Here is a 24,920-nt window from a genome sequence, read left to right as displayed (position 1 = left end):
TCTTTGATACTTCCTCACTTTCTGGCAGAGTAAGATGTGCTCCGTCTTGGATAAACCTAGTTGTGTTTCAGGGTTCCAAGTAACATGTATTTCTCACTTCTGGTTGGTAAACTAGTCTCCTGTGAACTTGGTTAGCATGAATGGTTTCTCTACCATTTATTCACCCTCAGTGAACCTGCAGAACAGTCCAAAGTGGACTGTTGTGCTTTAGTGTAACCCAGTTTGAAGTAGCTTCTGATTTCCAGTGCAACATATGGCTTGACCACCTAATACGATCAGAGCCACATGTTTCAGTGAGAAGTATATGTAAGAACTGTCCCAACACAGGTGTAATCTAAAACTACATGTTCATCACAGGTTTCAGAAATGTTAAGGTGACATGCCTGTCAGGACCACTTCTGGTAACCTCGAGCTTTGAAGAGTATGGACAGTTCCCTCTATTTAACTGTTTGAGAACCAAATTCCCAGTCTCTAAGATCACGGGCTGAGAAAACTCCATTGATGAGACCAATCTGGCCCACAACTTCATTGTTTCTTTGTGGACAGTTTAAAAAACAAAACAACAACAACAAAAGCCCAGTGAACTGCTAGGACCACCGGATCACTTGGACTATTTTTAGAAATGGATAAAGGGTCTTGGCACTTGTATGATAATAATTTGACATTTTCCAATTCCTTTCTAGTTCCTTTTTTGAGACAGAGTCTCCGTCACCCAGGCTGGAATGCAGTGGCATGACTGTAGCTCACTGCATCCTCCACCTCCCATGTTCAAGCAATTACTGTGCCTCAGCCACTTGAGTAGCTGGGATTACAGGCATGCACCACCATGCCTGGCTAATTTTTTGTATTTTTAGTACAGACAGGGTTTTGCCATGTTGGCCAGGATAGTCTCAACTGCCTGACCTCAAGAGATCCACCTGCCTCAGCCTCCTAAAGTGCTGGGATTACAGGTGTGAGCCACTGCACCTGGCCTTCCGGTTTATTTTAAGGCTTTAAATGAAACTGTCTTTTTCAATTTATATACATTCGAGAAACATTTCTCAAAATATTTCACCTAAAACACTGAGAAAAAAACAGAAGCAGAAACTTGTAAAAATACATCATCTTTTAATAAACATCAAGAAGTACAGTGCACTTTTATTGAGGTTTTACATTGTAGTTTACAGCAAACATACTATCCATCGTAGTGTGTATGTACAAGTAAAGTAAACTTAGGTTTGTTTTCTCTCCCATGGCTGGATAAATCAAATCTGATACATCCACATTTAAGGTTGTTTTCCAAGTTAGCTTCCATAAAAGGCCTTTAACGTTAATTGGCTTTTAACAACAAAAGGTATCCCTCCCGTCACAATGAGAGCTTGATGAAGGCTCAAAAGTGACTTCAAAAACTGTAAATAATTATTTTCCTTTGATGGCTTTAAAAATAGCTACTGATAGCAAATCAGAAACGCTAAAGGAAAAAGACAATAAGGAAACAGCTGTTTGTCTAGTGAATCCATAATAAATACCAATATGAGACTAAAGATTACAAAGCCAAAAGATTCTTATAGGAAAGCTTAATGTTTATATGTACAATCCCATGGACTAAAAAACCTGTCTAGTATCTTAATAGCTGAGTCTACCTTTCTTTAACATTGTTTATACACAAAGACCCAGGAGATGGTAGAATTCTTGATCCTTCTGGACAAAAGCATAGTGAGAAAGGACTGAAATTAATTAACAAAAAGGGAAAAGTAATATTAATCTCAAAATTCTACCCACCATTGTCTTAAAATGATCAAGACTCCGCTACATCTGAGAAAGGTGAAGAGTGAAAGAAACCAGAAGCTATTAACTAAAAAAAACATAGGCTTGTGTGCTTTCTACTGATGGTATTTAAAAATATATACAACTAGATTTGCTATATATATAAACTAGTGTTGGAATTAGGGGAAAAAGTACCAAATACATCTACACAAATACTAACTAGATTCATATTTAGATTTGCAAAAAGTATAATAATCTGTTTACCGTACAACTAGCTGTTTGTAAAATCTGTAATGATTAATAAAAAATCCTTAAGAATATAGTACTAATATGTAGCAAATTACACCAATTAAATAAGCAGCTCAAATTCATAAGGCTAAAGACCCAATATCCCTGAATTTCTTAGTGTTCATCTCAGTTTTAACATGGTTTCATCTAATTGTTACCTCAACAGAAGAGGTATTTTTAATAACTCCTCCTTCCTTAATACATCATCATACTTTCAGAAGTGGACAGGGAACAATTTGATTTCTCTACCACTTTTGCCCATTCTCATAAAAGAGTGTTATTACAAAATCTAGGCTAACACAGGTGCCTTAAGGATACAATGGACTGAAGTAAACAGAATTTCAAGGTCCAGGATATTGTTGGTATTGTACAATTTGTCTGTTTGCCAGAAATTCATGTTTCTGGTTGAAATATATTCCTGGATTAATGATTAAGAAGTTAAGGCCAACTGCCACTGAAGTTAGACTGTTCCCCAACTGTCAGGTAACATTTTAATCTTCTCTATTAAAATGTCTTACTGGATGGGACCAATCTCATACTTCTCACGTATCCTCTATAGCACCTACTGAAGTGTTAGGCAGAGATATATGCTCAAGGAAATAATCAGTGACGGGGTGGGAAATTAATCAAGGGTGAATGAATCAAGGTTATGGTAAGGCCATACCTTACTTCACCCATAACTCAAAAGGCAGTTACCAGAGTAAATCTCTAGTGTAGTCACCAAAGAACAGATTTCTTGTCCCATACTAAATTATGTGTGAAAGAGAACAAACTATTATGGCCCTTCTATTTATTTCTCTTAGCCAGTAAGAGATTGTATATGGGCATGAGTACTGCTTGATGAATGTTATCTCCAAAAGAGAATTTTCATGGAGGAAACACTAACCTGTCATAAAGCACAGTTTAATCCCAATAATGTAGTTTATGGAATCATTAATGTTAAACTTGTTACATGTCATTTATATGTAGTAGGTATTTAGAATGTTAGTCTTATTCTAACATCATTCAAAATACAGTTTACTTTTAAACACTGGCATGAGGTAGAAGAAACCCACAAAAGTAATTTTCAACATACTGACACCTATTCATACAACTGCCCCAAAAGAGAAGAGTTACAACCTTAAGCTAGATTATTGACTACTATTAAAATATTACCTTTGCCTGAAATAAATTTCTTATATTTGAAACTGCTTCTTTTTTTGCAGTTAAAGGTATTGTAGAAAAAGAAAAATATGCACTGAAATGTTCATGAAGACTGTATATGAGAGTTTCTGATAACCATCATTCTTTTAACATGTTGCTCTAAATCACCTCAATTGTGATGCAGGCCTTTTCCACTTAAATAATTGATTAGATATCAATATGAAGGCTAAAATTCCTTCCAGTATAAGAAGCAAAATAAAAAAATTCACACTTAATATAATGTACTTCTCATAAAAACTAGCAGCACTTCATTCTACCAGAACATACAAATTTGGCTTCAATGACTGGTCAAAGACAAAGGAAAATGTATATAGGTCCAAAAGAGCTCCTTGCACAAGGGGAATGTGAGGCTACAAGAAGTTTTAACAATTAACTATTTCCCCATTAAGTGGTGTGTGAAACTACTGGAATGTCAATTTCAATGGCAGAGAGGCGAGAGCGTGCTGAATAAGGCTGTGAATAAGTATGCATACTGGGTGGATGGGAATACAGTGGTTGCCAGAAAGGAGAAGGCAAAGATTTGCATGTACAATACCAAATAAACAGTATAAGGGAAGTCATAAACAGGCCCCCAGCACTAGCAATAGTGACATACACTGCATAGTCAAATGAAAAGACTGGCTCAAACTTCTTGTTCAGATGGATGTTATAAAAGAAGACCCAGATAGATGGGGAGAGGCTCACAGTACCTGCCAGGAAAAATAGCAACCCAGCCACCAGGTGGCAACCTGCACTATTGACCAGACACTTGGCCAGTTTGATGTTGGGTACCGAGGACCTGAAGGCAGTGTTGCACATTCCAATCAGGCAGAGCAGCAGGGCACCCATTGCGATCAGCATGCTGAGGGGTAGGGCAAACTGGAGGACACGCAGGTCCAGCTGGTCAACTGATGAGTACCAGGTAGTGTCGTACATCAGGCAATCACTGCTCCCATCATACCGGGCACATTTCACCCACAGGCCTGTGTAAACAGTCAGGTTCTTCTCATTTCTGTTGAATGTGATCAATCGTAATTTTCTCCAGTTGGGAAGCAGAGTCCCTGCAAAGAGGCCTGCTACTGAAGCGATTCCACACAGGAACGAAAGGACTGTGGCTGCGTGGACATCCCGACAGCCCATGGCAGGCAAGCTTGTGGAGTGCTGTCAGTCAGACTAGGAGGTGACACACAAGAGGACAAATTGTGAGGGGACAATAGGAGAACAGAAAAGGAAGGGTGGTGCCAACTGGCAACACATCTAATGATGAAATGTCAATGCAAAGAGAAAAAGTCTCCCCCTTGTTTCCTCTCTGTACAATACAAGGGTATATAAATGCATGTGTGTGTGACCTCAGAGCACAGGTGCACATACATTTGGTTATTAATGACTGGGTCATGGAGCAACTAAAATCTTTAGCCATCAGTATTTTTCTTCACTATTTAAAAACAACCAAGATAATGTTAAAGTCTCTTACAATCATGACTTCAATCTTCTTGTCTGTCAATAATCGTTCTTTCAACACACATATATCAATCACTCTGCATGTGTCTGGCACTCGTATTGCAAGGGCCCACTCATCAGTCATTCAGTTAGCTACAAACACCACAAATTCAGGCTCAAATGTTCATACAGCAGGGGTGGAGAAGGCTCATAAAAGGGAATGGTGTAGGGAAAGAAGCACTGTAGGACAGGAGAATGGTTGAGAGTCAACTCTTAGCCAGACTGCCTGGATTCTAATCCCTGTCTCCTCACTTACTAGCCCACTGATGTTGGGCCAGATACAAAACTTCCCTGCCTCATTTTCTTCACCTGTGAAATGGAAAAAATAAGAGTGCCAACATCACAGCGTTGTTCTGTGGGTCCAATGAGATAATATAATGTCGAGAGCTTAAAACATGTCTAGAACACAATAAATGCTATATCCAAGTGTTAACTACTTCTTTGCATTCAGTGACCCAACTCAGTGGTTGGCACATCAAAGTAGTTCAAAGAACATTCACTGAACATTAAGAAAAAAGCAAACCGATCTCATTCCTATGTACTAGGCACACTAGGAAATTATAAAAAGTAAATAAGCTCATCTCCAATGAGTCAGTCGAATGAAAAGATGAGAACAAAGGCCCCTGAAATTATTCTGCTTAACTACTTCCTTGTTGATTCAAGATAACCCAAGTGCTTTTCAGGGAAATCTATAGCACTTGTTGGCTACTACTACCACTGTTATATAAGATGAATGCAAACATTTTTGAAGTAATGACAACTTATTTCTACTAAGGCTATTATAAGAAAAACAGTAGCCAGGCCTTCTTTCCTTCCAAATTAAAAGGCCATATTCTTTTTCTGTATATGACAAACTACAAAAATCTAGCCTTTTATTCAGCTTTAATTTCCTCAAGGGTCTGACATTTACTCTCAAAGTAGAGCTCAAATGTATTTTCTCTGCCTTCTATAACGCCAACTATGAGGTAACAGAGCAGACTACTTCAATAAAGTAGCTCATTTACTTTTTTTGGTCAGAGCATGTGAAGGGGCAAGGTTGAGAATAATTTTTATTTCTGAATACAGTTCTATCATCCTTTGAGAATCAAATATTATCTCCTGAGACAGTGAAGTTGTGTTTCCAAGCTTTCAGGATCAGAAAGACAATTATGACCAAAATGCTAGGAAGCTGGCTTAGAATGTGATTCTCATATGAATTCCAGTGGGAGGGCAAAATGTTCTTTATAAAACAATGTTATTTGTTTTATAAAGTGGTTTACGCCTATAATCCCAGCACTTTGGAAGGCCGAGGCAGGTGGATCACAAGGTCAAGAGATCGAGACCATCCTGGCCAACATGGGGAAACCCCATCTCTACTAAAAATACAAAAATTAGTTGGGCATGGTGGCACATGCCTGTAGGCCCAGCTACTCAGGAGGCTGAGGCAGAAGAATCACTTGATCCTGGGATATGGAGGTTGCAGTGAGCAGAGATCTCACCCCTGCACTCTGGCTTGGTGACAAAAAAAAAGAAAAGAAAAAAAAAAAAACGTTATTTGTATATTTAATCCAGTCATATAATACAGGAATTGTGTGTGTGTGTGTGTGTGTGTGTGTGTGTGTGTGTGTGTGACATGTCTTACTCTGTTGCCCAGCCTACAGCGCAGTGACACAATCATAGCTCACTGTAGCCTTGACCTCCCAGGCTCAAGCAATCCTCACATCTCAGCCTCCTGAGAAGCTGGGACCACAGGCACATGTCACTATGTTCAGCTAATTTTTTAATTTTTTGTAGAGACGGGGTTTCGTCATATAGCACAGGCTACTCTCAAACTCCATCCACCTGCCTCAGCCTCCCAAAGTACTGAGATTACAGGCGTGAACCACTGCGCCCAGCCCTCTTCCTTCCACCCCCACAATTCTTCTTCCCTTTCTCTTGCTTTCTTTTAGAGACTTGGTTTCACCATGTTGGCCAGACTGGTGTCTAACTCCTGGCCTCAAGCAATCTTCCTTCCTTGGCCTCCAAAAGTGCTGAAATTACAAGCTGGGATTATAGGCACAAGCAAACTGCGCCTAGCCAGAATAATTTTACTAACCAAAAAAATGCCTATGTGTGCATACATACATTCAAATATACACATACAGCATATATAAATGTAAATGTACAATATAAAATCAGAGTTTAAGCACAAGTAACTATTTTTAAAGTCCTCAAGTTAAACACTGTTAGTTGCAAGTTTTTCCATTAATGTTAGTTTACTATTTATTATGTTACCTTCTATCAGTATAATCAAAAGTAGCAACTGTTTAAGGAAAAGTTATAGCAAAAGTTTACTATTTAGTTATAGCAAAAGTTTACTATTTATTATGTTACCTTCTATCAGTATTATCAAAAGTAGCAATTGTTTATGAAAGGGGAAGACAAAGAAATTACAGTATTTTTTTTCATGCAAATGGGGAAAAAGTTGTTTTACTTAATTGTAGCAACCAAATACCTTAGTACAGAAATGGAAACCAGTACAGATTTGAGAATGCTTGCATTGGAAAAGGCTACTAGAGATGCCAAGCTCTAGGATACAGCTCTCTGGTGGTCTTTGCTCATTCACCTGTCTATCTCTCCCATACAACTTGTGTGCCTGGCACACAAGTCATTCTAGGATTATTTGAATAAATGAGTAGTGGGCTCTGTACAAAGACCACAGTAACTCATAAAGGTGGGTCGCTGGTAATGAAGAACTGTACAAGGAAGTAGCTATTACTAAGAAGCAATCATTCATTCAACAAGTACTTATGTTGTGCTGAGCAATTCTAGCATATGCAAAACCCTCTGGTAAGTCCTGGGAAAGACACCAAGACTAATGAGACCTGGACCTTGCTCCCAGTGTGTTTATAGACAGACTTGTGGAAACAATCGGCTGTTTTATGTAAATTCAAAGTACTGGGGGTGAATCAACTGTATAATTACTACATATCAAGTGATTATTGTTAGGCGTTAAGCAAAGTGAGTAAGTAAATAAAATTTATTATCCAGGATTAAAAGACTGAGAAATAAAAGAGAATGATTTGATTAAAGTTGTGACTAAATAAGAAAATGTTCCCTCTGTTTCTTTCAAGCTTCAGAAGACTTCAGATAACCCACTCAAAGTTCTAATGCAATCACAATTCCTCCTTTTTTTCTTGGTGAATATTGTTTTTATTATTATTATTTCACTTTAAGTTCTGGGGTACATGTGCAGAGTTTGCAGTATTGTTACACAGGTATCGTATACACATGCTATGGTAGTTTGCTGCCTCCAGCCACCCATTACCTACATTAGGTATTTCTCTTAATGCTATCCCTCCCCAATCTCCCCACTCCCTCCTATCCCTCCTCTAGCCCCCCACCCCACAACAGACCCCAGTGTGTGATGTTCCCTCCTTGTGTCCATGTGTTCTCATTGTTTAACACCCACTTATGAGTGAGAACATGGGGTGTTTGGTTTTCTGTTCTTGTGTCAGTTTGCTGAGAATGACGGTTTCCAGATTCATCCATGTCCTTGTAAAGGACATGAACTCATCCTTTTTTATGGCTACATAGTATTCCATGGTATATATCACAATTCCTTTTTGTGATATATACTTTTTGCTTTCAGAAGTAGTATACTGGCTGTGTGAAGTGGCTCACGCCTGTAATCCCAGCACTTTGGGAAGCCAAGATGAGTGGATCGCTTGAATTAGGAGTTTGAGACCAGCCTGGTCAACATGGTGAAACCCTATCTCTACTAAAAATACAAAAACTAGCCGACATGATGGCATGTGTTGGTAATCCCAGTGACTCAGGAAGCTGAGGCTTGAACCTGAGAGGCGGAGGTTACAGTGAACCCAAATCGCACCATTGCACTCCAGCCTAGGCAACAGAGCAAGACTCTGTCTCAAAACAAACAAACAAGGAAAAATAGAAGTCGTATAGAAATACTTGGAATTTCAATGTAATTGAGATTTCTGCAATAAAACTGCCTTGTAATACTGATTCCTGCAATGTAAATAGAGTGAGAAACAAGATGAAGATGTATAACTCTATAATTAATAAATTCCAGGTCAGGTGCTGTGGCTCATGCCTATAATCTCAGTCCTTCGGGAGGCTCTGGTGAGAGGATAGCTTGAGCCCAGGAGTTTGAGACCAGCTTGGGCAACACAGCAAGACCCCATCTCTACAAAAATACAAGTGTTTAAGAAAAATAAATAAACTACTATAATTCTTAGCCTATAGACTATTAAATGACATTAATGAAGAGAGGTGGGTATTTATTTCAGTATTAAGTGCTTTTAACTATCTCCTGCATCAAATCAATACAAGTGTTATATCAGTCCTCTGAAATTGCCTTTGATGAAGCATTCTTAGCTCAGATCTCATGGACAGACAAAGGACTTATACAGAGTCAACAAGGATATCATGGCACTTTTTCAGAAGAAAAGTACTATTAACCTTAATTCTTAAGCTAAAATTCAGCCTGATGCTGGAATTAATGTCTAGCTCCTTGTAACTTCTTTTGGCTACTTTACTTTTTTTTTTTGAGACGGAGTTTCGCTCTTGTTACCCAGGCTGGAGTGCAATGGCGCGATCTCGGCTCACCGCAACCTCCGCCTCCTGGGTTCAGGCAATTCTCCTGCCTCAGCCTCCTGAGTAGCTGGGATTACAGGCACGTGCCACCACGCCCAGCTACTTTTTTTTTTGTATTTTTAGTAAAGACAGGGTTTCACCATGTTGACCAGGATGGTCTCGATCTCTCAACCTCGTGATCCACCCGCCTCCGCCTCCCAAAGTGCTGGGATTACAGGCTTGAGCCACCGCGCCTGGCCTGGCTACTTTACTTTTTATGTCTTGTTTCTAATTTCACATACCTATGATTTGGTAAATCATATATCCCACCAGAAAGATAAAGTAATTTCTTTTAAAACAGGGTCTTATTCTATCACCCAAGCTGGAGAACAGGGCATGATCACAGCTCACTAAGTGATCCTCCTGCCTCAGCCTCCTGAGTAGCTGGGATCATAGCTGCATGTCACTATGCTGGCCTAATTTTTAAGTTTTCTGTAGAGATGGGGTCTTGCTATGTTGCCCAAGCTAGTCTTGAACTCTTGGGCTCAAGCAATCCCTGCACCTCAGCCTTTCAAAGGGCTGGGATTACAAAAGTAAGCCACTGTGTCTGGCTGAAGTAATATTTTATAGGATAATTTGGGGGAAAGAATATGTTTAATGTTTGAAAACAAAGATAATGCTGACTTCCAGATTAGGATTTGTTCATACTTGCAGGGGTAAAAAGACCTCTACTCTTGTGCTGTGTCAACTAGTTTTAATCCAGAATAATTTTTTTCAAATGCAAACCTCATCTGTCATTCCATTTCATCCCATTCAATAAGTTTGCATCTCCCACAGAATAAAGTCTCTAAAGTTTTAAATCCTCCCCATAGCTTACACCATCTAATTCCTACCAAATTCTCAACCTTCATATCTGCCACTCTCCCACCTTACACACTATAGTCTACGCAGCCACACCACCTTTCTTTTGACTTCCAAAATTTTCCACTTTCTAATTTGGTTAAGGGTCTGCCCTCATGCTCTTCTTTCTCCTAGAAGTTTCTTAATCCCAACCTATTCTTTGCTTAGCTAATATTTACTCATTCTTCTAGTATCCAGGGAGGCTCACCCTAAACCTCCCCCTACCCCTGGTTTTATGCTGTGGTAGCACTTTTGCACTTTTTCTTCTGTAGCAGTGATCATTCTCATAATTACTTGTTCAGTGTTGTTTTCTTTCCCATCAGACTGTGAAATCCAGGACAGAGATCCCTTTGTTTTGTTCACTGTGTCCAATACTGGCATATAAAAGGCACTCAATTATTTGTTGAATGAACGAACAAACAAATGGAGGTTCTATATAACTGGTCAGAATACAGACAGAAATTCAGTCTCAGTTCCATTCACTTCATTTGGGAGAATTCACACCACCCTGTGTTCTGATGTATCCAGACTGCTTCTAGACTGTGCCCCTGCTTTCTGCTCCTTTTTGGCCAAAAGACTCCCATTTTATAAAATATTTTATAACACAACATTCATTTCCTTCTCCCAGAAACCTGTGATTAGCAAAGAGGAGGCCATCCTTAGGTACTTACATACAGACTATGCTTCTAGAAATAAATAACTAGGCTTAGCAATATTGGCTAACTTCAACAATAATTAGAAAGTCAATTATTCCTGGTCAGGTGCGGTGACTCATGCCTGTAATCCCAGCACTTTGGGAGGCCGAGGTAGGCGAATCACAAAGTCAGAAGTTTGAGACCAGCTGGGCCAATATGGTGAAACCTCATCTCTACTAATAATACAAAAATTAGCTGGGTATGGTGGTGTGTGCCTATAGTTCCAGCTACTTGGGATGCTGAGGTAGGAGAATCGCTTGAACCCAGCAGGCAGAGGTTGCAGTGAGCCGAGATCATACCACTGCACTCCAGCCTGGGTGACAGAGTGAGACTCCGTCTCAAAAGAAAAAAAAAAAAAAGTCAATTATTCCTGTGTTGATTCTTCTGTTTTCAACTTAATAGGTATGGCATGAATTAGATGTACTTCTCTTAAGAGTGGTTAATATATCAAATTAATATTTATCAAAGCTGAACAATTTATATGTTTTTTAATGGGGAAAAAAATTAACATCTTTTTGCCATATGAAAATCCCTAATTAGGGACTGTGGAAAACAAGCAAGGCTAAAAACAATTTAACAAATCTGACAAGCAGTCTGAGCACTAGCTGGATGAGAGCTTTGAGCTAGGTCATATATACACATAAGTGGGTTTGTTGTTTCCATCTAGGAGACTGCTTGGTATTGTCCAGGAGACCAAAGACTTTATACCAGTCATAACGATTTATTTACAAATTGGACAAGTCACTTATGTCCTATGAACCTCAAATTTTTCTTCTGTAAAATGTCCCACAAGGTAGTAAGATCATGAATAGCAAAGTCCTTTGTAAAGCAGAATATGGTCAGAAATGTAAGTCAGTAATGATTATATTAGCAGGCTTATTTACTTTCTTCAACTAGAAACATACTTTTCTTCTGGACCCTAAGCAAATGGCTACAGATGGTTAGTCATATAGCAAGAAGGACAGAACATTCTCTTTGGAGATACTGACCGAATCAAATATAGTCTCTATTTCAAATAAACACTTCACATTTGTCATTTGACTCTCTGTTCCACCATGACTTTCAGAAAAGCAGATAAAATTTAGTACACAATTAAATATTATCAAATACATAATTTCAAATAAAAATACTTTCGAATTATATATTTTCTATGATTTTGAATAGCGTTTAAAGAAGGCTGGTGCAGGAACAGTGGCTAAGAGCTTTAGGAAGTCACAGACCCAACAAACTCTGTACTATTTTTTCTAGGCACAATTCTGAGTTATAGTTAAGAGAGTACACATGTCTAATAGCAGTTAGCTTTTTTTTTATTTTTTGAGACAGGGTCTGGCTTTCTCACTCAGGCTGGAGTGCAGTCGTGCAATCATGGCTCACTGCAGCCTCAACCGCCCAGGCTCAAGCAATCCTCCCAACTCAGCTTCCAGAGTAGGTGGGACTATAGGCATGTGCTACCACACCTGGCCAATTTTTTAAAATGTTCTCATACAGACAGGATCTTGCTATGTTGCCAAGGATGGTCTCAAACTCCTGGGCCCAAGGGATCCTTCCACCTCAGCCTCTCAAAGTGCTGGGATTACAGGGCTGAGCCACCATGCCCAACCCTAACTTAATTCTTGATGGTAACATTGACAGTTCCTTCTACCTATAATTTCGGTTTTGTTAGAAACTGTAGGTCATCAATCATTGCACTCACAAGAGAGGTCTGCCCTATATTTTTATTTTGTTGAATAAGAGAAAAAAAAAAAGCATCATTATTGGCCATTATTGGTAGCAGGAGGGAGGGAAATAAGATATAATCAAAGGATGTACTTACCCTTTGAGGTACCTGATAGTTCCAAAACAGCTTTATTCAACTTAGAAGTAACATGCAGTTCTGAATACACAGTAGCAATAATCTGAGCCTAAAGAAACAGGAAAAATACTCCAAATTAACATAATACTTCTCTAAAAACTTTGCTTGAATTCCCATGGATTAGAATAATTAGCAATCACCTAAAACCAATGAAATGTTATACTAAAAAGGGTGGTCAGTAAGTTTTTATTTTAAAAGGCAGTTTAGCAGGGGTGCCATGGCTACACCTGTAATCCCAACACTTCAAGAAACTGAGGTGGGATGATCACTTGAGCAGGAGTTCAACACCAGCCTCGCCAACAAGGCAAAACCTCATCTCTTCCAAAAATACAAAAATTAGTCAGGCATGGTGGCGCACACCTATAGTCCCAGCTACTTGGGAAGCTAAGGCACAAAAATTGCTTGAACCTGGGAGGTGGAAATTACAGTGAGTGGAAATTAGTCAGCCGAGATGCAACACTGCACTCCAGCCTGAGCAACAAAGGGAGACTCTGTCTCAAAAGAGAGAGAGAGAGAGAGAGAGAGAGAGAGAGAATGAATGAATGAATGAATGAATTAGCCAGGTATGGTGATGCACACCTGATGTCCCAGCTTCTTGGGAGGCTGACATGGGAGGACCACCTGAGCCCAGGAGTTTAAAGCCACAGTGAGCCATGATCATGACACTGCACTCCAGCCTGGACAACATACCAAGACTCTGTCTCAAATAATAAAAAAATAAAAGTGAAAAGGCTGTTTATTCCTTAATTCATGCCTTATATATGAGAAATATACAAAATACAGAAAAATATGTGGAAATGGGAAAACAACTCATTTTGTGACTTAAGAATATAGGAGAAATGATGAAAAACACTTTGCTGTCTTGGAAATATATGATTGATACTTAATGAATGTTTTACATCATTTTCACGATTACAGTGAAAGGATAAGGAAGATGAGGAAAGACTGCAGTTGTCTTGGAAGTAAAAGAAATGTTATTTTGCATTTTTTAAAAAGGACATTGACAGCAAAACCAGACAAAGTTGATCTGAATTCTGCATCCTGAAATTTGGAACTAGAATGCTTAAAAAAAATTAATTCCACCAATGGCTCAACCTACCATTTAAAGTTGCTTCTATATATCTACTTTCAACATTAGCCACTTCCTCTTCAAATACCATTTCTCTCTAACAGGTCAGATGAGAATGGAAACTCATTATTATGTGCGCCTGAGAGTTTCCTGGATTGAGGTGTTCATCACTGGCCCTATTATGATTATTACGTAGAATACTCTCTGCAACTGGCTGCTCCAAAATTTCAATCAAGTCTCCCCCCTCCACCGCCCCAAATGTTTCTTGACTTGGTATCAAGCATAATTGCTCACTCCAAAGTCAGAGGAAATAGTTTTACAATTAATAACACACAACAGAATCCTTGGGCAATCATTTTAAGTGAGGTCACCAAGTCTGACCTTTCCCTAACGTGGCTATGGGCCTCTTATAAGGCCGGGAACACAGAACTGAGAGTAAAGCAAACCAAGCTTCTAGGGTAATCCGCATCCCCCTCCGCCCCCTCCGCCCCTTCCCTCCCTCCTTTCGAGCCTTGGGGCTTAGCAGCACCAGACCTGGCAGAAAGAAAAAAATGCCCTAGTAGTTAGAGCCAATGGAAAGAGACCGCAACAGTGACTGTTGACGCTCTGAGAGCTAGCCCATCCCTGCAACACTGAGTGGGTTTGAACCGCAAGCAGGTCATCATTACACAACCAGCATCAGCTGGTGATTCAAAAATAGCAGCCTGGGCTCCTCCGCACACCGGAGCCAGCAAAGCTTCCAGCCCTTAGCAGCTCCGGCAACACACGTCGACATTTCCATACTCCTGTGTACAAAACAATTTTGTAAAGCCTTATCAAATACTTACTCAATTTTCACATCCACAGAGGTGGTCAGCGTCGTCCAGTGCCCCTGAGTCCCCTGGATTTAGCTGTTTTACATAAAATCCTCAGTTACTTATGCAAAAGACCCAGAAATCGGAACATCTTGACCACACCTACCTGCTTCTCACACGCAGGGCATTTTTCTCGCCCACACTGAGGAGCCTCTTGGAGCGTCTCCCTCAGCGTCCCAGGAAGTGCGTTCCCGGCGAGGCACACCAGAGGCTTCTGGGAGCAGAGTCAGGTTCTCCCGTATCCCTAAACGGCAATGCCCTGGATGTCTCGGACTACAATTCCCAGAATCCACTGGGCCTCTAATCGTAGGCAACATCCTGCGACCACCACCTGCCTTTCCCTTTCTCCCCCTCCACCTCCCTGGATGCCCTTTGCACCTTAGGTTCCGTCTAGATTGGGTTATCGGTTAAAGAAAAAAGGAAACACACAAAAAAACAGCAAAATGGAAAAACTAAAAGTAGTTTTGAGTAAAGGTGATTTGCCCGTAAGAAGGTTAGCAAAAATTCTTAAATCTGGATTTTTTTTTTTTTCCCTCAAAAGTGTTTACCTAGGCACAAAGTCGAAACAGCTCAGAGTCTAGAACCAAATAGCCCAGATTTGCATGGGGCTTTGCTGTGTATTGATTGGGTGGCCCGAGGCAAGTTACCTCTCTGTATCTGGAGATTATCTGTAAAAATGGGGATAATTAGATCACCCACATCATACTGTTGTCTTGAAAATCGAGGGACATAATATAGCTAAAGTATAGAATATATAGCTAGCTATTCAATATTTGAACTAACTTTACTCTCCCACACAATTTCTACTGTCCTGCCTCTTTCTCATCCTGCATTAGTGAATGAGTATCTGAATTAAACTTAAAGAATTCTAAAGTCCTAAAAAATAGCAATGATCTGATTTTTTAAAAAATAAAGAATGCTGAAGTGTTGTGATGCCTGCTACCTAGAGATGATCACACACACACATACAAACGGATATGAAGTGTGCAAATGTGTACAACTGTTGCATTCATGAAGAATACATATGTGGGCCTTTCTTGTACTATTCCTTTACATTCTCTGTATCTTTGAAGTTTTTCAAAATAAAAAGGAGAAAAAGTATCTGAAAAAAAAAATCCAGATTTAAGAATTTTTGCTAACCTTCTTATGAGCTAGTCACCTTCACTGGGACACCCATCCCAAGTAAGTATAACCTTGGGCAAGTCAGGTAACCCCTGTGTAACGGTATATCTACAACAGAAAATTGTGATGAGGGTTAAATGAATTACTATGGAGATGGTTACAACAGTGTCTAACACACGGTAAGGACTATATGTTTGCTATTAGCATTTTCCATTTTGTGTTGCTCTAGTAACAATGAGGCTATTTGTCAGGAATTTTTTTTTTAAGAAAGGGTGGAGAGGCTAGTATCACTGCTACCCCCTTCTTATGTGTGATACTGCTTTAGAGGATGGATAAGGTTAGCTAAGGCCAGAAGCTATCCGATTCCAAAGCCAAACTGGGAATTGTAATAATGAGGAAAAAAGATAGCATTGGGTAGTGAAAAGATTTCTGGGCTCCACGCCAGCTCTGGCAATAGCAGATGGATAATGGCACCGTGACAAAGGATAATCACTTATTTCCTCTGAACTTCAGTTCTCTCATCTATAAAGCTGAATTGAATCAAATAACTATGTACAAAATCATTTTATAACTTATTTCCCAATCATTGATGAATACTGCCTGATTAGAGGACTTTAGCTGGGAAGTACATACAATTGATTACAATAATTTTAAAAATCAGAACACAAAAAGGAAGGAAAGACAACCCTATTCCTAGACTTACTGTTCAAGCTGGGGTCTAAAATGCCTGCCTCTGGAATAGCAAAGATGGAACAGAAAACTTAAAAAACCTGTTGGAGTTCAGTAGTTGGATAATTGGAATATAACTTTCGAAAGTACTTTAGATAAGAATTTAGATCTGCAATGAACAATCCTGGCTTTCCTGTTTTTCTCATTAGAGATTCTTCAAGGAGAAAAGTCAACTCTTAAATTCACTGCAATATACCATTCGCCACTGAAATTCTACAGAGATTCCCATTTGGTCACTGTGTTAGTTTTTCTACTGCTGCTGTGACAAAGTATCACAAACTCAAAGGTATAAAACACAATAAATCTATTATCTTACAATTCTGGAGGTCAAAAGTCTGACACATGTCTCACCGGGCTACAATCAGGATGTCAGCAGGGCTTTCTTTTCTTTCTTTCTTTCTTTCTTTACTGATGTTTAATAGATGTACCTAGTGTTTCAAAGTAGATATAATCATATAATACATTCATATAATATGCAAAGATCTAATCAGTGTACTTGGGATATTTATTACTTTAAATATTTGTGTTTTCTTTAGGGTAAAACCATTTGAATTCTCTTCTAGCTATTTTGATATATACAACACATAACTGTAAACTACAGTCACCATACTGATCTATCTAACATTAGTTCTCAGTTCTTCTGTCAAACCATGTATTTGTTCCTATCAATCAACTTCTTTTCAAATCCCTACTCCAACGTACCCTTCCCGATCTCTGATGACCACCAAGCTACACTCTTATTTTAATGAGATTCAATTTTTTATGTCCCACCTAAGGGGATTTCCCTGACTGGTGCCCTTATTGTTACATATTCTCCTCACCCTCACCTCACCTCCAGCTTAATGAAGTAGGCCTTCATTTTCATAACTTAAAAGGATATGGATCATTCCATAGATGTCGGTCTTCTAGTACTGCCCCTCACATTTCCTGTACATATAGGTCTCCAGCTTCAATCTAGGAATAAATTATATTACTGAGTTGCAAATCTATGCTAAGCATAAAAAACAATGACGGGGAAAAATTTATTTTAAATTACATATTCAATCAAGTTAGTGTATTTCAAAGGTGCAATGCTTTTCTTCATTTTTTAGTGAAAGAAGGTAGGAATTAATTTTCCCCCAAATCAGGAAATGAAAAACAAATGTCTTTGAAAGTCAGTCACATATATAAAGAGGAGGGACAAGACAGGTTCCACGCACTTTCACAAATGTCATCAAATACTGGATCTATTCAAGGGTAGACAGAAAGGGCAACTTTCAAAAAGTAGTACATTATTAAATGAAGGATTTACTATACTCCTTCCTAAGAGCACCAGAATGAGAAGATGTTTTCTAAATGAAATCTAAGAAGTGGAATGTGGAACTAATCTGTCCTCCTCTACTTAAGGGTTGTACATTGGTCAATTAAAATAAACAAGACTAAAAATCATACACTACCCATACTCCCCCTCCCAAAAAGGAGGAGAAAAATTCCACTAAAATGTCCCAGATTACTCTCCAGAGTATAACCAGGGAGCAGTTTTAACAATTCAGATTAGTCTGTTAGAGTCAACACAGCATGCCTTGTTTTTAAACAAAAAAATTAAAAACAAATTTTGGAACGATAAAAACTAATACTGGTCACTTTTCTGACAATACACAATTATTCAAAATTACCTAGTACTGGGAGAGGGAAGGGGGGAATATCTACGGGCCTTGTCTCACATGAGTACATGTACACACATGCAGGGCATTTTTCATTATTGCAAAAATGAATTTTGATTTTTAATCTCTAGTTTGATAAACACTGCTTTTGGTATGATGCCAATACCAGCTATGCAGAAAAGGCTCTAGAAAGATGTTCATAGCAGCGCATACTTGCAGCTTTTTTTCAGTTCCGGAGGCTCTAGAGCAGCCAATATTGCTTCATAAAATACATTCTTTCGGCCTAATTTTCAGCTTCACTCCAATGTTTCTTCATTGATTTTCTGTCTGGATGATCTGTTCATTACTGAGAGTGGGACGTTTCAGTCTCCTACTATTATTGTATTCTTGTCCATCTCTCCCTTTAGATCTATTAATGCTTGCTTTATATATTTGGGACCTCCAGTGTTGGGTGCATAGATATTTGTAATGTTATATCCTCTTGCTGAATTGGCTTCTTTATCATTATATAGTGACCTTCTATGTCTCTTTTCAGTCTTTGATTTGTAGTCAATTTTATCTGATTCAAGTATATCTACATCTGTTCTTTTTTGGTTTCCAGCTGTATGTAATATCTTTTTCCACTCCGTCACTTTCACCATGTGTGTCCTTACAGGTGAAGTGGTAGGATATAGTTGGGCTTTGTTTCATATCTATTCAGCCACTCCATGCCTTTTCATTGGAAAATTCAATCTATTTGCATTCGGAGTAATTACTGGTAAGTACTGCCATTTTGTTGCTTGTTTTCTGGTTATTTTATAACTCCTTTCTTTCTTCCTGTCTTCCATTATGATTAAATGATTTTCTCTCATAGTGTTTTAATTAGTGCTTTTCATTTTTAATGAATCTATTATAGGTTTTTGTGATTATCATAAGGCTTACAAAAAATATTAAAGAGAGACAACTTAGATCACAAAAAAAGAAAAAAAAAAAAGAAAAAGGATTTTATTTCTCCTTCACTTATGAAATCCCAAGGGGTGAAGTTGAGGCAGCAATTAATAGCCTACCAACCAAAAAAAGCCCAGGTCCAGATGAGTTCACAACCTAATCTATAAGACATACAAAGAGGAACTGGTACCACTCCTTCTGAAACTATTCCAAATAATCCAAAAAGAGGGAATCCTTCCCAAATCATTCTGAGACCAACATCATCCTGATATCAAAACCCAATGGAGATTCAACAAAAAAAAACAAAACTTTAGGCCAGTATCCATGATGAACATAGATGCAAAAATCTTCAAGAAAATACTGGCAAACTGATTGCAACAACACATCAAAAACCTTATCCACCACGATCAAGTAGGCTTCATCTCAGGGATGCAAGGCTGGTTCAACCTATGCAAGTCTACAAACGTAATCCACCACATAAACAGAACCAAAGACAAAAACCACCTGATTATCTCAATAGATGTAGAGAATGCCTTTGACAAAATTCAACAGCACTTTATGTTAAAAACTCTCAACAAACTAGGTATTGATGAAACTTATCTCAAAATAATAAAAGGTATTTATGAGAAATCCACCATCAATATCATACTGAATGGGCAAAAACTGGAAGCATTCCCTTTGAAATCTGGAACTAGACAAGGATGCCCTCTCTCACCACTCCTATTCAATATAATATTTGAAGTTCTAGCCAGAGCAATCAGGCAAAAAAAAAAAAAAAAAAAAAAAAAAAAAAAAAAAGAAATAAAGCATATTCAATTAGAAAAGGAGGAAGTCAATTAGGAAAGGAGGAAGCTGTAGACAACATGATTGTATATTTAGAAGACTCCATCATCTTAGCCCAGAATCTCCTGAAACTGATAAGCAACTTCAGCAAAGTCTCAGGATACAAAATCAATGTGCAGAAATCACAAGCATTCCTATACACCAATAATAGACTTAAAGAGAGCCAAATCAAGAACAAACTGCCATTCACAGTTGCTACGAAGAGAATAAAATACCTAAGAATACAACTAACAAAGGATATAAACGACCTCTTCAAGGAGCGCTACAAACTGCTGCTCAATGAAATAAGAGAGGACACAAACAGATGGAAAAACATTCCATGAATATTATGCAGCCATCAAAAACAATGAGTTCGTGTCCTTTGTAGGGACATGGATGAACCTGGAAACCATCATTCTCAGCAAAATGACACCAGAGCAGAAAATTAAACACTGCATGTTCTCACTCATAGGCGGGTGTTGAACAATGATAACACATGGATACAGGGAGGGGAGCACTACACGCTGGGGTCTGTTGGGGGGAAATGGGGGCGGGATGCGGGGGTGGGGTAGTGGGGAGAGAGAGCATGGGGAGAAATGCCAGATATAGGTAAAGGGGAGGAAGGCAGCAAATCATACTGCCATGTGTGTACCTATGCAACAATCTTGCATGTTCTTCACATGTACCCCAAAACCTAAAATGCAATTAAAAAAAAGGAAACAAAAACAAAAACAAAAACATTCCATGTTCATGGTTAGGAAGAATCAATATTGTGAAAATAGCCATACTGCCCAAAGTAATTTATAGATTCAACACTATCCCCATGAAGCTACCTATGACCCTCTTCACAGAACTGGAAAAAACCACCTTAAACTTCATGTGGAACCAAGAAAGCCCACATAGCCAAGGCAATTCTAAGCAAAAAGAACAAAGCTAGAGGCATCGCACTACCTGACTTCAAGCTATACTACAAGGCTACAGTAATCAAAACAGCATGGTACTGGTACCAATACCAAAACAAGAGATGTAGACCAATGGAACAGAACAGAGGCCTCGGAAGCAATGCCACACATCTACAGCTATCTGATCTTTGACAAAGCTGACAAAATCAAGCAATGGGGAAAGGATTCCATTTAATAGATGGTGTTGGGAAAACTGGCTAGCAATGTGCAGAAGGCAGAAACTGGACCCCTTCCTGACATCTTACACTAAAATTAACTCCAGATGGATTAAAACCTAAACATAAGACCTAACACCATAAAAACCCTAGAAGAAAACCTAAGTAAAACCATTCAGGACATAGGCATAGGCAAGGACTTCATGATTAAAACACCAAAAGCATTGGCAACAAAAGCCAAAATAGATAAATGGGATCTAATTCAACTCCAGAGCTTCTGTACAGCAAAAGAAACAATCATCAGAGTGAACCAGCAACCAACAGAATGGGAAAAAATTTTTGCAATCTACCCATGTGACAAAGGGCTGATATCCAGAATCTACAAAGAACTAGAACAGATTTACAAAAAAACCCATTCAAAAGTGGGCAAAGGATATGAACAGACACTTTACAAAAGAAGACATATATGAAGCCAACAACCATAAGAAAAATGCTCATCATAACTCGTCATTAGAGCAATGCAAATCAAAAAATATTGAGATACCACCTCATGCCAGTTAGAATAGTGATCATTAAGAAATCTGGAAACAACAGATGCTGGAGAGGATGTGGAGAAACAGGAACACTTTTACACTGTTGGTAGGAGTGTAAATCAGTTCAACCATTGTGTAAGACAGTGTGGTGATTCCTCAAGGACCTAGAAATAGAAATTCCATTTGAGCCAGCAATCCCATTACTGGGAATATACCCAAAGGACCATAAGTTGTTCTGTTAAAAAGACACATGCACATACATGTTCATCACGGCACTGTTTACAATAGCACGGACATGAAACAAACCCAAATGCCCATCAATAATAGACTGGATAAAGAAAATGTGGCACATGTACACCATAGAATACTATGCAGCCATAAAAAACAATGAGTTTGTGTCCTTTGTAGGGACATGGATGAATCTGGAAACCATCATTCTCAGCAAACTAACACAAGAACAGAAAACCAAACACCGCATATTCTCACTCGTAGGTGTGTGTTGAACAATGAGAACATATGGACACAGGGAGGCCCCAAATCACCAGAAGCTAGGTGAGAGGCATGAAATGGATTCTCTCTTATTGTACTCAGAAGATCAGCCCTGCCAGTACCTTGATCTTTGAGTTCCAGGCTCAAGAACTGTGAGATAATAGATACCTGTTGTTTAAGCCACCCGGTGTGTCATACTTTGTTACAGCAGCCCTAGTGAAATAATATAGGAACGGAAGAAGGTTCTGACAATGAGATGTCAGTTTACAAACTGTTAGAAATTTGTAATGCACCATCAAATTTGATAGCACATTTGCTTCTAATATTCTTGAATAAAGCTACTTAGTGAAGATGGGGAAGGAAGAAGAGAGAGAAGAGGATTTACAAAAGATTGGCCAATAAATAGGATAACTAAAGGCTTTTGCCTGTAACTACAATATTAAGGTGTTTTAAATCTTTGTCTCTTACCATGCCTACCACTCCCTCCTACCATCATCACTTTTTTTTTTGTAGTTTTAAATAACTCTGTAAACTGAACTTTCATGTTGAATTTTTGATGAGTTATTACAAACTTGGATTTACTGTAGTCCTCCCTTTCCCCCATCCTCAGTTCCAGTTAGTCACACTCAACTGTGGTCCAAAAATATTAAATGGAAAAGTTTAGAAATACACACTATTCTAAATAACATGAGGAAATCTCATTCCATCTTGCCAGATGAATCATCTCTTCATCCAGTGCATCCATACTGTATATGCTACCCTCCCATTCGCCATGGATAGATATCTTCTGCTCCTGACATCATGATCCAGGATCACCCAAAACAAAACATTTTCCTGATGTATTGCCAGGTCAGCAGTAGCCTAACACTAGGTATGTCACAATGCCCATGTCATTTGCCTCATATGATCTTATCATGTAGGCATTTTATCTCACATAATCAGGAGTACAGTACAGTAAGATATTTCGAGAGGGAGAACACATTAACGTAGCTTTTATTACAATATATTGCTATAATTGGTCCAATTTAATATTTTTAATCTCTGACTGTGCCTAATTTAAAAATTAAACTTTATCATAGGTGTGGTATAGAAAAAACATATATAGCGTTTGGTACTATCCAAGGTTTTAGGCATCCCTTCGCCCCATCCTCAGTTTCAGTTACTTATAGTCAACTGATGTCCAAAAATATAAATGAAAAAGTTCAGCAATATACACTATACTAACATAAGGAAATCATGAGGGAGTTTTCTGGTTCATGTTTTCACAGGAAAGGAAGGTCATGTGTGCTCATTTTATTGTTCTTACAATTTATCTTGACCCCAGAGTGGTACCACTTCCTGGAAAGATGTTTTTGAAACAGAGGTTCAATTTTTATCTAGTCCTCTTATTTCCCAAATTATAATTCACTTGACTAGGGGCTTTTATTTACTTTGTCATTTAATCATGTTTCAAATCCATCCAGTCATAAGCCTTTTACTCAATGTCTGCCCTTGATTTAAAAGATTCTCAATCTCCCTCGATTTGTAGCACACAAAACTGAAGGTATATTTTAGCTTATATTCATGTCTTTTGTCTTAAGAAAATTATACCACAGTCTTCTTAAAGCCTTTTATATAGAAATAATACCAATAATAATGTTTGATAACCAATTTAAAAAATGAAAGTACTGATCAGAAGATATTGGCAATTTCAGAAAAATATACTGGAATATGGGCCATGAACAAAGGAAGCTTTTGTCCTTTGCTTTCAACTTTCAATGCACTCAGAATTTACAAAATAAATAGGAATAGACTATCTTGCCATATATTGCTCATAAATTAGTTATAACATAAGCTACATGTCCTGTTCTTCAAATTCCAAGTATTTCAAAGGACATGACTTGAATAACAGCTATGCTTCACATAGCTTGGTATCTTATCTGGACATTCCAAAGAATTTCTATTATAAGCACATTAATAATATATACAAATGAGACTACTTTCTCTGATGTCTTCCAGGTACCCAACAACTATTAAGAACATGTTTTAAAAATTCTAACAAATTGCCTAAAATTTGTGGTTGATGATGGTCAGAAATGGTAGTTGAAATTGCCCCTGGCTTTTTCATGCTTACGACAGCCAACTGAGGCAATAACCACACCTGATACTTCAGAGATATCTACAGAGACATACAACTTCCCAGCATCCATATTTTTCTTTCTTCCCTCTCTCCCTTTCTCATTTCTACCTTTTTTTTTTTTTTTTTTTTTTTGCTTTTTCTTCAGCTGGCTACTGACAGCCACTCAGAGCTAAATCTATTTCCCTATTAATTTTCCCTACTTGCCAAGCTCCAATTAGAAAACAGAAAACTGGCTGGGCATGAATGGCTCATGCCTATAATCCCAGCACTTTCGGAGGCTGAAGTGGGAGGATTGCATGAGGCGCCAGGAGTTCAAGACCACTCTGGGCAACATAGTGAGACACTGTCTCTACAAAATAATCTTAAAAAATTAGCTGGGTATGGAGGCATACACCTATAGCCCCAGCTACCTGGAAGAATGAGGCAGGAGCATAACTTAAGCCCAGGAGGTTGAGGATACAGAAGGCTATAATCACACCGCTGTACTCCAGAGAGAGACTCTGTCCCTAAAAAGTATAAAAAATAAAACTAAACAAATAAAATAGATGTGAAATATCTCTTTAAAAAAAAAAAGATATTTTTCACCACTTAACTTTGCAATTAAAATTATGTATGTTATCTGCCAACATTTTTTGTCCACTGTTTATCTCAGTAATTCCTGAGTTATAAACTTTGATAAGGCATAGACTTTTTTTTTTATAAATGTCTTTTTAAAAATTACCAAATACTTTAGGCTCCCAAGAGTTCAAAAAACAACTCATGTATTCACCACCCAA

At 38.4% G+C, this 24,920-nt stretch overlaps 1 protein-coding gene across 1 annotated transcript; it reads right to left on the bottom strand.

Moving 5' to 3' along the window:
• Nucleotides 1-1,087: 1,087 nt before the first annotated feature.
• Nucleotides 1,088-12,769, bottom strand: CLDN12 (claudin 12). The gene is made up of 2 exons (XM_010345149.3): nucleotides 12,682-12,769; nucleotides 1,088-4,389 (listed from the first exon to the last, which is right to left on the bottom strand). Exon 2 carries the CDS (start codon nucleotides 4,354-4,356, stop codon nucleotides 3,622-3,624), a length of 735 nt encoding a protein of 244 aa, XP_010343451.1. The 5' UTR covers nucleotides 4,357-4,389; nucleotides 12,682-12,769; the 3' UTR covers nucleotides 1,088-3,621.
• Nucleotides 12,770-24,920: the final 12,151 nt, after the last annotated feature.

The sequence above is a fragment of the Saimiri boliviensis genome, chromosome 10 (assembly GCF_048565385.1).
Source record: "Saimiri boliviensis isolate mSaiBol1 chromosome 10, mSaiBol1.pri, whole genome shotgun sequence".
NCBI classification, from domain to species: Eukaryota; Metazoa; Chordata; class Mammalia; order Primates; family Cebidae; genus Saimiri; species Saimiri boliviensis.
Note: the sequence above shows the minus strand (reverse complement) of the source record. Positions and strands in the feature narration are given on the sequence as shown.

Excerpts from the sequence above, each read along its gene's own strand:
- CLDN12 (XM_010345149.3), bottom strand. The coding sequence starts at position 4,356 with ATGGGCTGTCGGGATGTCCACGCAGCCACAGTCCTTTCGTTCCTGTGT.